Source organism: Chiloscyllium plagiosum, unplaced genomic scaffold (assembly GCF_037043375.1).
Source record: "Chiloscyllium plagiosum isolate Xiang-an unplaced genomic scaffold, Cpla_swu_hap1 HiC_scaffold_3, whole genome shotgun sequence".
Taxonomy (NCBI): Eukaryota; Metazoa; Chordata; class Chondrichthyes; order Orectolobiformes; family Hemiscylliidae; genus Chiloscyllium; species Chiloscyllium plagiosum.
This window is the reverse complement of record NW_028270141.1, coordinates 154,418,848-154,437,728: the sequence shown is the minus strand read 5'-3', so window position 1 is coordinate 154,437,728 and position 18,881 is coordinate 154,418,848. Positions and strand designations below refer to the sequence as shown.

The 18,881-nt window shown below is 45.4% G+C and overlaps 1 protein-coding gene across 1 annotated transcript in view; it reads left to right on the top strand.

The window, feature by feature from the left end:
* The window catches only part of LOC122540182 (dynein axonemal heavy chain 8-like), a 1,370,012-nt gene that overhangs the window by 1,102,249 nt on the left and 248,882 nt on the right, over nucleotides 1-18,881 (top strand). Inside the window, exons 65-68 of the mRNA XM_087976825.1 lie at nucleotides 120-346; nucleotides 5,933-6,051; nucleotides 8,955-9,058; nucleotides 18,281-18,457. Of these exons, the coding sequence (XP_087832951.1) occupies nucleotides 120-346; nucleotides 5,933-6,051; nucleotides 8,955-9,058; nucleotides 18,281-18,457 (627 nt within the window). The remainder of the gene's footprint in view (nucleotides 1-119; nucleotides 347-5,932; nucleotides 6,052-8,954; nucleotides 9,059-18,280; nucleotides 18,458-18,881) is intronic.

Below are 18,881 nucleotides of genomic sequence, written 5' to 3'. Positions count from 1 at the left end.
CAAGATATGGGTACATTTATTTTTATCTTTGCTTCTGAAGGGTGAATATTTTATTGCACAATGTGTTGAGTTTTGTTTGTTGATTTCTAAGCCAACAACTCTTTATGTTTTGGTGTTAGGTTGGTGAAAAGTTTCGATCACGTGCACTGAAGTTCCCCGGTCTGATCTCTGGTTGCACAATGGATTGGTTCAGTCGCTGGCCCAGAGAGGCATTGGTGGCTGTCTCAAACTATTTCCTTTCTGGTTTTTACATCGCCTGCTCAGCCGAGGTCAAAACCCAGCTTGTAGCAACAATGGGTCTGTTTCATGACAGGGTTTATCAAACATGTGAGGACTATTTTCAGAGGTATGTTCTAATTCAGGACAGTTAATTTTTCAATGATATTTCTTGATACAAAGGCTACACAATAAGATTAATTTAACTATTTCCCTTTTAGCAAAACATGAACAATTACAGGGGTTGACAAATATATTATTACAATCTTTGACAAACACAAGTTATTGACAATGAAGGTAACCATGAAATGTTTCTCATTACATTTTGGTATATCTTAGAAATCGATGAAGAAGATGATATAAGCACTGGAGTACTTTGCTTTGTAAAGCCCTTTACATCATGTAAACGGAGCTCGCACACAGCACTCCAGCTGAAAGATTTCTATTCAGATGCTGTACGTAAAGCCTTAACACTTTAAACAATTCCAGTGACTGACCTTCAACACGACTTTTGAGTCATCCCTGTGCTCTTATGCCATAATGCAATTGCAGCCCTAGTTGTCCCACAACCCCCTGGTCTTGGTGATATTAGCTAACAGACAGCAGCATTTTATAGCACTGGAAGAAACTGTGAAACTCATTCATACTTGTCACACACTAATATATACAAGTGAAACAGATAATCTGGCAGGATGGCAGGATAAACAGTCTTATTCACGGGCTCTAGTAGGACCAGTTCTGAGGAAGGGCCACTCAACCTATAACATTAACTCTGATTTCTCTTCATAGATGCTGCCAGACCTGCTGAGCTCTTCCAGCAACTTTCTGTTTTTGGTTCTGATAATATCTGGCCATGTTGGAGACTCAGTAATTCAAAGCCTGAAGACCAGTTGCTTAGGGACCACAAGTTTAGACCTCACCAGAGTTTCTGAAGGATTTGTGATGAGAATAATTGATTTATTAATTGATTGATTGATTGTTGTCACATGTACTGTTTTGTGTGCTATACAAGCAACAGGAAGGCTGGTTTTGTGATTTTCTGTAGTTTCCTGCAGCCTTGGGAAGCACAGTTGCCAAACCACGCTGATCCATCCAGACAGGATCCTTTCTATGATGCATCTATAAAAGTTAGTAAGAGTCTTTGTGGACATGCAAATTTCCTTAGCCTCTGAGGAATTAGAGGCATTGTTGTGCTTTCTTGACTGTTGCATCAGTGTGGTGGACCATAGATTGTTGGTGATCATCACTTCCAGGAACTAGAAGATCTTGTCCATCTCCCCCTCAGCACCATTGATACAGGCACACTGCTTCCTGAAGCCAATAACCAGCTCCTTCATTTTGCTGACATTGATGGAGAGATTGTTGTCTTTACACCATGCCACTGATGACTCACCATTATTATTATTTTGAAAATTAAGCTGTAAAGTAGAGGACAAAATAGATAAAGTTTTAGAATCTGTAAAGGTCCAACACTTTTTTTTAAAGTTCAGAAAGTAATTTTGGACAGAGAGCATTTCCAAGAAATCAGAATATCGTGGCTTCATCAGGCCTCCACATTGGAGGTAATTGCTAAGGGTTTTGCTGTTTTGAGTTTTACAAACCAAAGAGAGAAAAGCAGGTTCACTCAGAGAGATGGGTTCCAGACCAACAGTCTCACTATAATAGCAGTCTACACAACAGGTAGAGAAGGGTCGGAAGAGAAACCCTGAGTTGTATAGAAAATCTCCAGAAGTAGAAAGCTGAGAAAGTGTCAGAGCGGAAGCCAACCTACAAGGCTGTCAAAGACATGAGTTTAAAAAACTCATGATGTGTAGTAATAAAGAGCTGAGTTAGCAAATTGTTTAAAGACATCAGAAAAAGACATCAATTGAAGAAAATAGCATCGAGTGAATGCACAGCACTTTAGTGAAAAGGAAATCAATTACAGGTGTGCAAGCTGAGCAAGAAGCTTTCACATGGAGATATGAGTGAAGTTACCTTGAGGTTAAAATGTCTGTAAGATTATTGCTGGGAGAAAAGTGGTTGTACATATCTTTCTGGTATTAATAATGATCTTGTTTCAAATGGTTCTTATATAATGTAATATAATTCACTATTTTTCTTTTGCAGTAACTTTTTATGTCCTTTTGTTTAAAGTATATTAACAACCTTTGGGTTGTTAATATACTTTAACAACCTTGTGAAACACCACCACTCTATTTGTAGGAATGACCCTGACCTTCTATTTACTTGCCATTGCAATAAACCTCTTTACTCTTACACTAACATTTCCATTCTGGGCCTGTTGCTGTGTTCCAACAAAGCCAGCCTCGGAACTTCGGCCTCCGAACTTGCGTCCTCCAACCTCCTAGCCTCCGACCTCCCAGCCTCTGGCCTTCCGGCCTCCCGGCCTCCATTCTTCTGGCCTAGGAATTCCCAGCCTTTGACCTTCCGACCTCTGATCTCCCAGCTGAGGAATTCCAAGGCTCTGACCTTCTGTTGTCCAACCGCCTGGCCTCCGACATCCCGGCCTCTGGCATCCCGGCCTCTGACTTCCCAGCCTTGGAACTCCCGGCCTCTGAAAACCCAGTCTTGGACCTCCCAGCCTATGAATTTCTGGCCTCCAGCTTCCCAGCCTTGGATTTCCAAGCCTCCAACCTCCCGACTTCGAACCTCCCTGCCTTCAATCCTGTGGCCTTTGATCTCCCATCTTAGGATCTTTTGGCCTCCAACCTCCAGGCTTCTGAGCATCTGACCTCAGAGCCTCTGGCCTCCAACCCTATGGCCTCCGACCTGGCTGCCTCAAAGCTCTCAGCTTTACAACTTGCACCTCAGAACAGACCCAAGAGGTGGCCTCTCAACCCAGGACGGCTACCTCTTAGCTCTGCATGGCAGCCTCTCGGCCCAGCGTGGTGATCTCTCCGCCCAGCATGGTGGCTTCTCAGTCCAGCATGGCGATCTCTTGGCCCAGCATGGCAGCTTCTCAACCCATCGTGGCAGCCTCTTGGTCCATCATGGCAGCCTCTCAGCCCAGCATGACAATCTGTCAGCCCAATGTGACGATTTCTCGGACCAGCATGGCAGCCTCTGAGCACCGCATGGCAGCCTTTCAGCCCAGCCATGGTGATCTCGGACCAGCAGACCAGCATGGTGGCCTCTTGGCCCAGCATGGCAAACTCTTGATCCAACATGGCAACCTCTCAGCCCAGCATGACGTCCTCTTGGCCCAACATAGAGATCTCTCAGCCCAGTATGGCAAACTCTTGACCCAACATGGCAACCTCTCAGCCCAGCATGGCGGCCTCTCGGCCCAACATAGTGATCCCTCAGCCCAGCATTGCAAACTCATGGCCCAACATGGCAACTGCTCAGCCCAGCATGGCAGCCTCTTGGCCCAACACAGTGATCTCTCGGCCCAGTATGGCAAACTCATGGCCCAACATGGCAACCCCTCAGCCCAGCATAGCGGACTTTTGGCCCAACATAATGATCTCTTGGCCCAGTATGGCAAACTCAGGGCCCAACATGACAACCTCTCAGCCCAGCATGGTGGCCTCTCGGCCCAACACAGTGATCTCTTGGCCCAGCATGGCGATCTCTTGTCCCAATATAGTGACCTCTTGGTGCAGCATGGCGATCTCTCGGCACAGCATGGCAATCTCTCTCCCTCCACCGGACCCCACCCCCCAGAACCTCGAGGGGAAACACCACTTCCGCAAACTGCACCCACTCCAGTTACAGTCTCCACATCCACTCCCAGCTCCAGCCCTATAGCAGGTCCTAGCTCACAGCTCTGCTGAGTTTTCACTGCCCCCCAGACCTCCCCCTCACTGAGGACAGACAATCAGTCTTCAGCAAAGGCCTTACCTTCATCCCCCTCTGTCCATGCATTAACAATTTCAATTCACGTCATGACGCTGAACACTTCTTCTGCGGTCTCCGCCTCTGAGCTTATTTTTTCCATCAAGACTCCCACCCACCCTCCGAATACCCCTTTGCCTGCCTCCACCACACCCCATCCAACCTGGACACCCCGTGCCGGTCTATTACCCACCCTCTTTATTTCCAACTGCCACCGAGACATTAACTGCCTCAACCCGTCCACACTCCCTCCCCCACTCTAACCTCTTACCCTCACAACGCACAGCTCTTCATTCCCTCTGCTCTGACCCCATCCTCACCATCAAACCAGTGGACAAAGGGGTCACAGTGGTAGCTTGGCGCACTGACCTCTACATCGCTGAAGCCAGGCACCAACTCGACGACACCTCGTTCTTCCGCCCCCTCGACCATGACCTCACACCCCCCTCACAAAACCATCATCTCCCAGACCATGCATAACCTCATCATCTCAGAGGAGGGGCCACCCAATTCTGTATCTAGACAGCAAGATTTCCCTGTATCCCATGCCTCCTCACTTTCTGAAGTCCCACCCCCCTCCTCTGAATGAGCCGGCCATGGGGAACCTTATCAAATGCCTTGCTAAACTCCATGCACACCACATCCACTGCTCTACCTTCATCAATGTATTTTGTCACATCCTCAAAGAATTCAATAAGGTTTGTGAGGCTGCAGTGTTCCAATGAATCACAGCGCAAACTGGAAGAACAACATCTCACCCTTAGGCTAGGTACTTTACGGCCCTCTGGACCTAATATTGAAACCAACACCTTCAAATTGTGAACCAGTTCTTCCCTTTCTTTCAGCTTGTTATCATGTCCTCCCCTTCCCCACCCAGTGGGAGTCTGTTCTTTCCAGTTTGGCAGTTAGACACACAACTACTCTGCTATTCTCACAATCTGATCACTTAATCTGAATTCTCAACATCCTTTCTCCCCCACCACTCTACACACACCCATCCCCCTACCAAACAATAGCATAAATGCTGCCCCCTCCACACTTCAGAAGAGTCATCTATATTTGAAACATGAGTTTGCTGTCTCTCCATGGATGCTGTCTGAACTGCTGTGATCTCCACCATTTGTTGTTTTCAAAATGAAGGAGGGGATCTGACTGAGATATACAAAATTATGAGAGGTGCAGACAGAGTAGGTAATGAGAATAGACAATAGATGCAGGAGTAGACCATTCTGCCCTTCGAGCCTGCACCACCATTCAATATGATCATGGCTGATCATCCTTAATCAGTAACATGTTCCTGCTTTATCTCTCTAACCCTTAATTCCACTATCCTTGAGCGCTCTATCCAACTCTTTCTTAAATGAATCCAGAGACTGGGCCTCCACTGCCCTCTGGGGCAGAGCATTCCACACAGCCACCACTCTCTGGGTGAAGGAGTTTCTCTTCATCTCTGTCCTAAATGGTCTACCCCGTATTTTTAAGCTGTGTCCTCTGGTTCGGCACTCACCCATATAATTAAGACCAGAGGACATAATGAAGAACAAGTACTTTAGAGGAGATCTAAGGAAAAATGTTTTCACCCAAAGGATGGGAGATGTATGGAAAATACTGCCTGAGAGGGTGGTGGAGGAAAGTAATATTGCAACGTTTAGGAAACATCTGGGATGAGTGCTCAAAGTACCAGGATCATGTGCAGGATTAGTGTAGTTTGGTTGGCATAGACATGGTGAGCCAAAGGGCCTGTTTCTGTGTTGTATGACACTATGAGTCCAATACAGATGTCAGATACATTTGTAAGGACACAAATGTTTCATTATTTCTGAGATATATTGTAAATAACAATATAATAAATGCTATTTTTGTGATTTCTTTTCAGATATCGGCGAAGAACGCATATAACTCCCAAATCCTATCTTGCCTTTATAAACAGCTACAAAACTATCTACAAAGAGAAACATGCAAACATCAATGATCTAGCAGAGCACATGCAAATGGGTAAGTACATACTCAGGGACAAATTTGTAATTAATATAAAACAAAGAACTGCAGAGCTGAAGACCTAAAACAAAAAGAGAAATTGCTGGAAAAGACTTAGCAGATCTGGCAGCATCTGTGGAGAGAAAGAAGAATTAACATTTTGAGTCCAGTTACCCTTCGTCAGGACAGGTCTGAAGAAGCGTCACTGGACTCAAAATATTAACTCTGCTTTCTCTCTATAAATGCTTCCAGATCTGTGAAGTTTTTTCAGCAATTTCTCTTTTTGTTACAAATTAGTATGTGTCAGATCTGTGTCATCTCAGTTGGAAAGAAATATCTCCACCACGATGTGTACAGTTTGCTAATTTGTTCTGGAATGCTCGCAAGAATGCATTTAGTTTGCTTAAGAAAGCTATGATGGGGCTTCTTAAAGTGTAGAAATCTGTAATACTTAATTTGTTCAGCACATATTTACTGTACTTGTGCACACCTGTCCTCTTGTGAGTTGTTTAATTGCTTATCTCACTTAGCATGCAAGTAGCACTGTGTTGTCACTTCACTAAGCTGACAGCCTGCTGTTGCTCTTTGCAGTCTTCATTGAACCTGGCCTGGTGTAGTGGTAGAGCGACAGATTTGCTGGGCCATGAGGTTACAGACTGTGGTTGAATATACTTCTGCTGCCGCTATTGACCCACAGTAACTCACAGATTCCCAGTTTTGAGTTACTAGATTTGTTCAAAATCTGTCCCATTTAGCACAGCAGTAGTGCTATAGAATGCAATAGAAGGTATCCTCACTGTGAAGAAAGGGTATTGTTTCTGCAAGGATTGTGTATTGGACACTGCAACTGATACTGTCATGGATGGGTGCATCTGCAACAGATAGATTGGTGAGGATAAAGTCGCATGTGCATTCCCTTGTTTTTTTCAGTTCTTTCATCACTTACACAGACCCAGTCTAGCAGCAATGTCCTTTAGATCTCAGCCAGTTCAGTCAGTAGTGGTGCTTCCGAGCCACTCTGACTGACATTTAAGTCCCACACTCAGTATTTCCGCTAAGTGGGGTTCAACATGGAGGAGTCCTCACTTTCTCCTAACATGGAGGAGTACCATTACATCTGCTAGGAGGCAGAGAGGTAGGTGTTGAACAGTAAAATTAGTTTTTGTTCATGTTCAACCTGATACTGTCTGGGTTTCGGAAGTCTGGAGTCAATGGGATATTCCCTCTTGACTCTAAAACACTTTTCCACTGCCTCTGTTGGGCTCTCCTAATGGTGGGTCATAACATACCCAGGGATGCTATAGATGTATCAGTGAGTGACTGCATTAGTAGGAGTGACCACTGCATGGTCCAAGTGGAGATGAAGGAATCTGCAGCAAGTAACTCACCTCCTGCCTCCCCAAAGCAAGTTTAACATCTACAAGTGGCAAGTCGGAGTGTGATGAAGTATGCCTCACTTTCCTGAAACAGCGCAGTTCCAACAACACTCAAGAACTTTGATGCCATCCAAGCTAATGCAGCCTGCTTGATTGTCACAACATCCAAAAGCATTCAGTCTATCTATCGTTGATGTCCAGTAGCAGCAAATTGAACCATGTGCAAGATGGACTGCAAAAATTCATCAAGGTTCCTTGGACAGCATCTTTTAAACTGTTGATGTGGTATATATCGATTTCCAAAAAAAGGTTTGTTACAGTGTCACATAGAAGACTTAAGAGGAACATTATAGATCATGGCATGAAAAGGGCAATAGCAATCTCAAAGTTGGCTGACTGATAAAATAACAGTAAAACTTAATGGATATTTTTCAGGCTGGAGGAAAGTTTGTAGTGATGTTCTTGTGTTTTTGTTTTTGGGATGTTTGCTTTTCTTGATATACATTAATGATCTAGATCTTGGTGTCCAGGGGACAGTTTCAAAGTTTGCAGATGACATGAGACTTGGATGAATTGTGAACTGTGCAGAGGATAGTGTGGAACTCCAAAAGGACATGGTGTGTGGGTGGAATGCAGCAGATGAGGGTCAGTGCAGAGTATTGTGAGGTGATGCACTTTGATCACTAGAACATTGAAAAACAATATAAAATAGGGGCACAATTCGAAAGTGGTGCAGGAACAAAGAGACCTGAGGTATATATGTGCACAGATAATTGAAGATGGCAAGACAATTGGAGAGAGCAGTTAATAAAGTATATCTTATCCTCAGCTTTGTTATAATGGGGACATAGAGTACAAGGGCATGGAAGTGATGTTGAACGTGGATAAGACACTTATTGGACCTCAGCTGGAATATTGTGTATAGTTGCCACATCATAGGAAAGATGTAAATGCATTGGAGACAGTGCAGAAGCAATTACTAAAATGATTCCAGAATGAGAAACGTTTTAATATACATTAAATTGAAGAAGTTGGCACTGTTCACCTTGAAGGTAAAAAGGCTGAGAGGAGATTTAACAGAGGTTTTCAAAACCATGAGGGTGCACGACAGAGAAGGTAGGGAAAATATATTCCTACTCATAGAAACAACAAGAACATGGGCATAGATTTAAAGTGATGTGCAAAAGCAAGGGTAATGTGAGAAAAATGTTTTGCACTCAGTGATTAGTTATGGTATGGAATGTACTTCTGGGAAATTTATGGAGTCAGGTTCAATGAAGGCATTCAAGCGGGCATTGGATGGTTAGTTTGGTAGAAATAATGCACAAGGGGATGGGGAAAAAGTAGGAGATTGGCAGGAGGTAATATTGCTCACTTGAAGAGTTAGTGCAGGCACTATAGGCTGAATGTCCCTCTGCTCCACCATAACAATTCTGCAGTTCTATGAAAACATTTCCATTACAAGCCTTAATTCTAGTAAGTCAAAAAAATAAGAAAACTTGTGAGGAGGATTTGACTTTAACCAGATTGAACACATGATTGCAGGTCTTTCCAAGCTCATGGAGGCAACTGAATCAGTAGCGCTTCTCGCAAAAGAACTAGCAGGAAAAGAAAAGGAACTAGCAGTGGCTTCCCGTAATGCTGATAAGGTTTGTATAGAAATCACTTTTAAAATAACGATCACTTAAAACAACTTGTAATATCAACTGGAGGAAACTGATTCCAGTCAAACCATTGGTGAAGCTAAAAAAAGGGAATATCAGAGTTTTAAGAAAATAAAACGAGAATTAAATTCATGTTTCATAAAATACCGATATAATAAAGATATAGACTAGGATCTTCCAATTTGGCAGGAATAAATGACATTGGATATCTTATAAGTTGTAACCTTCACTGACCAGAGTAAGTTTTGTCATGTGCCTCAGCACTTTCCAGCTCATTTCACATGCATATGTTAAATCTTGAATCACATGGAGTGGTTCAGGTCAGAAATTTGGGCTCCCAACCAGATATTCCAGGGTTGAAAGTTTCGGTACTGCATTTAAAGGTCACACCGGCACCATTCACTCAGTGCAAGCCGAAAGCATCATTGGTGCCTGCGAGAGTTGCTTCCTCAGAGATGTTCAGAGAGGACATAAGTTTACTGAATAGAATAGCAATTTATTGTCATGTGTATTTTGACAAAAAAAAATACAGTGAAAGGTTTTATAAGTCGCAATGACAGAAATCATAAATAAGAAAAAAAAGGAAATGAAAGGTGGCCCCAAGACTAAGCGATGCCTTGCCAGAGGTTAGATTCCTGGCTGTATGGCAAAGAATGGGGACCATCTTCCTGTGGACAGTACTGCTCAGAATCGGCTGGACTGGAATACGATTGTAGTTCTGTTGCCTGTGGTAACAGTCCACACTCCAGACAGAGCGCAGACCAGACCTCAGATAGACTGCAGTTCACACTCCAGACAGAGCGCAGACCAGACCTCAGATAGACTGCAGTTCCCATTCCTGACAGAGTGCAGATCAGACCTTAGATAGACTGCTGTTCACACTCGAGATAGAGTGCAGACCAGACCACAAATAGACTGCAGTTCACACTCGAGATAGAGTGCAGACCTGACCTCAGATAGACTGCAGTTCATACTCCAAACAGATCGCATACCAGTCCTCAGATAGACTGCAGTCCACACTCCAGACTGATTGCAGACGAGACCTCAGATAGATGCAGTCCACACTCCAGACAGATCGCATACCAGTCCTCAGATAGACTGCAGTCCACACTCCAGATAGAGTGCAGACCAGACCTCAGATAGACTGCAGTCCACACTCCAGATAGAGCGCAGACCTGACCCCAGATAGACTGCAGTCCATACTCCAGATAGAGTGCAGACCAGACCTCAGATATATGCAGTTCACACTCCAGACAGAGTGCAGTCCACACTCCAGATAGAGTGCAGACCAGACCTCAGATAGACTGCAGTTCACACTCCAGACAGAGTGCAGACGAGACCTCAGATAGACTGCAGTCCACATTCCGGATAGAGTGCAGACCTGACCCCAGATAGACTGCAGTCCACACTCCAGATAGAGTGCAGACTAGACCTCAGATAGACTGCAGTTCACACTCTAGACTGATTGCAGACTAGACCTCAGATAGACTGCAGTCAACACACCAATTAGAGTGCAGACCTGCCCCCCGATCGACTGCAGTGCACATTCCAGATAGAGTGCAGACCAGACCCCAGATAGACAGCAGTCCACACTACAGATAGAGCGCAGACCAGACCCCAGATTGACTGCAGTCCATACTTCAGATAGAGTGCAGACCAGACCTCAGATACACTGCAGTTCACACTTCAGACAGAGCGCAGACCAGACCTCTGATAAACTGCAGACCACCCTCCAGACAGAATGCAGACCAGACCTCAGGTAGGCTGCAGTCCACACTCCACAGTGCAGACCAGACTCCAGATAGTCTGCAGTCCACTCTCCAGATAGAGTGCATACCTGACCCCAGATAGACTGCAGTCCACACTCCAGACAGAGTGCAGACCAGACCGCAGATAGACTGCAGTTCACACTCTAGACTGATTGCAGACCTGACCCCAGATAGACTACAGTCCATACTCCAGATAGAGTGCAGACCAGATCTCAGATAGACTACAGTCCACACTCCAGACAAAGTGCAGACCGGACCCCAGATAGACTGCAGTCCACACTCCAGATAGAGTGCAGACCAGACCCCAGATAGACTGCAGTCCACACTCCAGATAGAGTGCAGACCAGACCTCAGATAGACTGCAGTCCACACTCCAGATAGAGCGCAGACCAGACCCCAGATAGACTACAGTCCACACTCCAGATAGAGCGCAGACCTGACCCCAGATAGACTGCAGTTCACACACCAGACAGATTGCACACCGGACCTCAGATAGATTGCAGTCCACATTCCAGATAGAGCTCAGACCTGACCCCAGATAGACTGCAATCCACACTCCAGATAGAGCGCAGACCTGACCCCAGATAGACTGCAGTCCACACTCCAGACAGAGTGCAGACCAGACCTCAGAAAGACTGCAGTCCACACTTCAGATAGAGCGCAGACCTGACCACAGATAGACTGCAGTCCACACTCCAGACAGAGCGCAGACCTGACCCCAGATAGATTGCAGTCCACTCTCCAGACAGAGTGCAGACCAGCAGGCAGATAGATTGCAGTTCACACTCTAGACTGATTGCAGACCAGACCCCAGATAGACTACAGTTCATACTCCAAATAGAGTGCAGACCAGACCTCAGTTAGACTACAGTCCACACTCCAGACAGAGTGCAGACCGGACCCCAGATAGACTGCAGTCCACCCTCCAGATAGAGTGCAGACCAGACACCAGATAGACTGCAGTCCACACTCCAGACAGAGCGCAGACCTGACCCCAGATAGATTGCAGTCCACTCTCCAGACAGAGTGCAGACCAGCAGGCAGATAGATTGCAGTTCACACTCTAGACTGATTGCAGACCAGACCCCAGATAGACTACAGTTCATACTCCAAATAGAGTGCAGACCAGACCTCAGTTAGACTACAGTCCACACTCCAGACAGAGTGCAGACCGGACCCCAGATAGACTGCAGTCCACCCTCCAGATAGAGTGCAGACCAGACCCCAGACAGACTGCAGTCCACACAGCAGACAGAGTGCAGACCAGACCACAGACAGACTGCAGTCCACACTCCAGACAGATCGCATACCAGTCCTCAGATAGACTGCAGTCCACACTCCAGATAGAGTGCAGACCAGACCTCAGATAGACTTCAGTCCACACTCCAGATAGAGTGCAGACCAGACCCCAGATAGACTGCAGTCCATACTCCAGATAGAGTGCAGACCAGACCCCAGATATATGCAGTTCACACTCCAGACAGAGTGCAGTCCATACTCTAGATAGAGTGCAGACCAGACCTCAGATAGACTGCAATCCACACTCCAGACAGAGTGCAGACCAGACGTGAGATAAACTGCAGTTCACACTCTAGACTGATTGCAGACCACACCTCAGATCGACTGCAGTCCACACTCCAGACAGAGTGCAGACCAGACCTCAGATAGACTGCAGTTCACACTCCAGATAGAGTGCAGACCTGACCCCAGATAGACTGCAGTTCACACTCCAGACAGAGTGCAGACCAGATCCCAGATAGACTGCAGTTCTCAAACAGGTAGAGTGCAGACCAGACCCCAGATAGACTGCAGTCCACACTCCAGATAGAGCGCAGACCTGACCCCAGATAGACTGCAGTTCACACACCAGACAGATTGCAGACCGGACCTCAGATAGATTGCAGTCCACACTCCAGATAGAGCGCAGACCTGACCCCAGATAGACTGCAGTCCACACTCCAGATAGAGCGCAGACCAGACCTCAGATAGACTGCAGTTCACACTCCAGATAGAGTGCAGACCAGACCCCAGATAGACTGCAGTCCACACTCCAGATAGAGTGCAGACCAGACCCCAAATAGACTGCAGTCCACACTCCAGATAGAGTGCAGACCCGACCCCAGATAGACTGCAGTCCACACTGCAGATAGAGTGCAGAGCAGACCCCAGATAGAGGTGCAGTCCACCCTCCAGATAGAGTGCAGACCCGACCCCAGATAGACTGCAGTCCACACTCCAGATAGAGTGCAGGCCAGACCCCAGACAGACTGCAGTCCACACTCCAGACAGAGTGCAGACCAGATCCCAGATAGTCTGCTGTCCACACACCAGATAGAGTGCAGACCAGACCTCAGATAGACTGCAGTTCACACTCCAGATAGAGTGCAGGCCAGACCCCAGATAGACTGCAGTCCACACTCCAGATAGAGCGCAGACCAGACCTCAGATAATCTGCTGTCCACACACCAGATAGAGTGCAGACAAGACCCCAGATAGACTGCAGTCCACACTCCAGATAGAGTGCAGACCAGACCCCAGATAGACTTCAGTCCACACTCCAGATAGAGTGCAGACCAGACCCCAGATAGACTGCAGTCCACACTCTAGATAGAGCGCAGACCAGACCCCAGACAGACTGCAATCCACACTCCAGACAGAGTGCAGACCAGACCTCAGATAGACTGCAGTCCACACTGCTGAGTGCAGACCAGATCTCAGATACACGACAGTACCCAGACTGACTGCCGTCCACACTCTACACAGATTACATTCCATGACCAGACTGATTGCTGTTCACGACCCAGATAGACTGTAGACCGCACGTCAAGAAGATGAAGTCCGTGACCCACACTGACTGAAGCCCAAAACCCAGACAGACTGGAGCCCAAGGCCTAGACTGATTGGAGGCCAAACCTCAGACTGACTGCAGCCAAAACATAGACTGACTGGAGCCCAAACACCAGACTGACTGCAGCCAAAACCCTTGACTGACTGGAGCCAAAACACAGACCGACTGGAGCCCAAACCCCAGACTGACTGGAGCCCAGACCCCAGGCTGACTGCAGCACAAGGCCTGGACTGACTCGAGACGAAACACCAGACTGACTGAAGCCCAAATACCAGACTGCCTGGAGCCCAAGACCTAGACTGACTGGATCCCAAACCCTAGTCTGATTGGACCCCAACACCTAGACTGACTGGAGCTCAAACCCCAGACTGACTGGAGCCTAAAGCCTAGTCTGACTGGAGCCCAAGGCCTAGACTGACTAGAGCCCAAACCTCAGACAGACTGGAACCTAAGTCCTGAGCTCACTGGAGCCCAAACCCCAGACAGACTAAAGCCAAAGGCCTCGACTGAATAGAGCCTAATACCCAAACTGATTGATGTCCAAGCTATAGGCTTTTATTCCCAATTTTCCTAATCCATTGGGTTCACTCTGCATACTAATAACCTATGGCGGTTCTAACAATGGGATATACCAATTGTTATTTATTAAAGAAAGTTCACTAAAAATACTACAAATATTTTACCCAAATATTGATTATGATCATAAATGAACTCTATTTCATGGAATTGAACTCCAGGTTCTGACTGAAGCACATCATCACTCTCCTCTGTCTCAGCCTACGGCCATTGATCTGTTGACCTCTTGAACTTGCTGTGTATCTTATGGTTTTATTGTCTATGTACCTAGTCCTTCTGTCAGAAGCTTCCCTCTGTTAGTGAAATACCCTGTCCATCAGTCAGAAAATGTTCTCTGAGTGCTGTGAAGTACCCTGTCCTTCAGTCTGAAAGTGCTCTCTCTTTGGTGTGAAATATCCTGTCCTGGTGTCAGAAACTGCCCTATATTGATCCATCAGGCAATATCTGCTCTCTGTTTATTGTGAAATACCTTGTCTTTCAGCCAGAAACTGCATGCTGTTTATTATTAACTTCACTAAAAATAGCCCATGTCAAGAATTCCCTGGATATACCATTTCCATTCTCAACTGGCAAAACTAATTTGTAATTTCATGTGCCTCTCTTGTCACTTTCTGACCATTTCATATTTAGTAAATAAATTTCAGCCAATCAAACTTGGACAATGATAAGCATAATCCTGAAATTCTGTTTTTTTAAAAATAAGGCACAATAACATAGAACATAGAACATTACAGCACTGTACAGGCCCTTCAGCCCTTGATGTTTCGCCGACCTGTCATACCAATCTGAAGCCCATCTAACCTACACTATTCCATGTACGTCCATATGCCTGTCCAATGACGACTTAAATGCACTTAAATTTGGCGAATCTACTACCATTGCAGGCAAAGCATTCCATACCCTTACTACTCTCTGAGTAAAGAAACTACCTTTGACATCTGTCCTATATCTATCTCCCCTCAATTTAAAGCTATGCCCCCTCATGCTGGCCGTCACCATTCTTGGAAAAAGGCTCTCCCTGACCACCCTATCTAATCCTCTGATTATCTTATGTGTCTGTATTAAGTCACTTCTCAATCTTCTTCTCTTTAACGAAAACAACCTCAAGTCCCTCAGCCTTTCCTCGTAAGACCTTCCCTCCGTACCAGGCAACATCCTAGTAAATCTCCTCTGCACCCTTTCCAAAGCTTTCACATCCTTCTTATAATGCGGTGACCAGAACTGTACATAATACTCCAAGTGCAGCTGTAGCATAACTTCATGGTTCCGGAACTCGATCCCTCTATTAATAAAAGCTAAAACACTGTATTCCTTCTTAACAACCCTGTCAACCTGGGTGGCAACTTTCAAGGATCTGTGTACCTGGACACCGAGATCTCTCTGCTCATCTACACTACCATTAATCTTACCATTACCCAGTACTTTGCATTCCGGTTACCCTGACCAAAGCGAGAATCATCTTTGCTATCCTTTCCTCTACATCTCTGGAACTATTCAGAGGCCTATAGAAAACTCCCAACAGGGTGACCTCTCCTTTCCTGTTTCTAACTTCAGCCCATACTACCTCAGTTGACGAGTTCCCAAACATCCTATCTGCAACTGTAATACTGTCCTTTACCAACCTCCCCCTCTTTTACCATCTTCTCTGTTCTTACTGAAACATCTAAATCCTGGAACCTGCAACAACCATTCCTGTCCCTGTTCTAACCATGTCTCCGAAATGGCCACAACATTGAAGTCCCAGGTACCAATCCATGCTGCAAGTTCATCCAACTTATTTCAGATGTTCCTGGTGTTGAAGTAGACACACTTCAAACCAACTTCTTGCTTGCCGGTGCCATCTTGCATCCCTGAAACTTGATTTTGGACCTCCCTACTCTCAACCTTCTCTATACTCGAACTACAATTTTGGTTCCCATCCCACTGCTGGATTAGTTTAAACCCACCCCAATAGCCTTAGCGAATATCCCCTCCAGGATATTGGTACCCCTCTGGTTCAGATGAAGACCATCCTGCTTGTAGAGGTCCCACCTAGCCCAGAAAGAGCCCCGATTATCCAGGAATCTAAACCCTCCCTCCTTCACCATCCCTGTAGCCATGTGTTCAACTCCTCCCTCTCCATATTTCTCGCCTCACTAGCACGTGGCACGGGCAACAAACCAGAGACAACAACTCTGTTCGTCCTAGCTCTAAGCTTCCATCCTAGCTCCCTGAATTTCTGCCTTAAATCCCCATCTCTCTTCCTATCTATGTCGTTGGTACCTATGTGGACCATGACTTGGGGCTGCTCCCCCTCCCCCTTAAGGATCCCAAAAACACGATCAGAGACATCACGAACCCTGGCACCTGGGAGGCAACACACAAACCGCGAGTCTCTCTCGACCCCACAGAACCTCCTATCTGTGCCTCTAACTATGGAGTCCCCAATGACTACTGCTCTGCTCCTCTTCCCCCTTCCCTTCTGAGCAGCAGGGACAGACTCTGTGCCAGAGCCCTGTACCCCACTGCTTTCCCCTGGTAAGTCGTCCCCTCCAACAGTATCCAAAATGGTATACTAATTGTTGGGGGGAATGGCCACAGGGGATCCCTGCACTGCCTGCCGGTGCCCTTTCCATCCCCTGACTGTAACCCATCTGCCTTTTTCTTGTACCTGAGGACTGACTACATCCCTGTAACTCCTCTCAATAACCCCCTCTGCCTCCCGAATGATCTGAAGTTCATCCAGCTCCATCTCCAGTTCCCTAACGTGGTTTTCGAGGAGCTGGAGTTGGGTGCACTTCCTGCAGATGTAGTCAGCTGGTACACTAGTGGTGACCCTTACCTCCCACTTCTGCAGGAGGAACATTCAACTACCCTAACCTCCATTCCCACGATTCTAAATTCCCAAAGAGACTGATGAAAAAGTAAGGAATAAAAAAAAACTCGTTACCTTACCAATGTGGCACACAGGTCCTTTTTTTTTGGTTAGAGGAGGAGGATGGGTGGGAGACACTACCCGAGTAGTGTTTCGGGTAACGCAACCACACAGATATATGACTTCCCAGAAGTCCTTCGCTCCTCCCTCGCACCTCTCGGCAAATGGAGGCCCGACTCCTGAGGTAAGTCCTTTTTAATGCGGGAAAACTCACCCTTCCCGGCAGCCCTCGCTTCACCTCTCCTTCTCTCCTCGCCGCTCTGGCAAAATGGAGTCCCGAAATCCAAATTAAAATATTTTTACAAATTGAGGCAAATAATTGGCTGCATTGACATTGTACATTTTTAATGTGTTTTCTGCTTAAATATTTCCAGAAGTATTTCCAGATCTGATTTTTTTGTAATTGCTGTCATTGGTGTGCAATTTATCAGCAACCTTTGAAGAAGTGTGACAATAAAATTAAAGAAAGGAAAGACGCATAAAAACAAAAATGAGGTTATTTCTATTGTTGCTTCTGTTAACATTGCTTCTGTTATTGAGGAACTGCTGACTTAGATGATCGTAGCAGACATTTAGATAAAAAATATAAGCAGAGTCCATTTGCTTTTCTGAAAGGAAACTCATTTATCAGAAATTTCTTTGAGCACAATGAAGATGTTATTAAAGAGCATCCAGTGTTTTTGATTTCCAAAAGATGTTCAATGACAATGCCACATAATGAAATGGCTTTTATTTAGCAAGAATAGAGTACTGAATAAATAACAGGAAACAGAGGAACAGGATAAGTGGCTCATTTTCAGGTTTTTAAATTGTGGAATACCACACAAATCAATTCCAGGACCTTAACCATTCACAGTCCATATCAATGACTTGGATAAATAAATAGATTTATTGCACTCAAGTGTGATGGCGATAATAAGATAGATTTAGAAGGTCCGTGATTTATAATATTAAGGCTATTTTTCTCTCCACAAATGATGCCACAGTATTTCATCACAAATGATAAGTAATTCCAAACTTTTCAGTTTTATTTCAGATTTCTGGCACCCGCCATTCTTTGCTTTTAGTATCTTGCATTTGTTCACGATACTATTTTGCAGGTACTTGGGGAGGTGACAATTAGTGCACAAGCAGCAGAGCTAGTTAAGAATGAAGTCCTGATCGTGAAAAATAAGGCCCAAAAAATTGTGGAAGAAATTGAAGCAGACAAAAATATTGCAGAGGGCAAATTAATCGCAGCAAAGCCAGCATTAGAAGCTGCAGAGGCTGCTCTGAATGTGAGTATTTTGGCTAATTGATACAAGTGTGATTTCAGGAGCTATCTTATTTAATCATAGAATAATTACTGTTAAGGAAGCCATTGAATCATTGTTTCCAGGTTGAGAAACTCCACGAAACTCATTATTTATCCTCCTCTCACCCATGGTTTTGTGTACCTCTGCATTTTTTGCCATATTTCAATTCAGATAATTATCTGATTCCATTTAGAAATTCAGGATTGAATTTGCACACTCACAGACTGGGCATTTTATGTTGTAAAATTCACGTAGTTTCTGAAAGTAGTAACTGATATCACGAGAAAAGTTCTGCCCAACGGGATATAAAGGAACTAATCAATTTTCCAAGTTCTAAGTTCAATGCTAAGGTCTAGGTAGCTAAATAGGAATGTGTACTGACTCTTAAGTCTAGTCTAATGTTTCT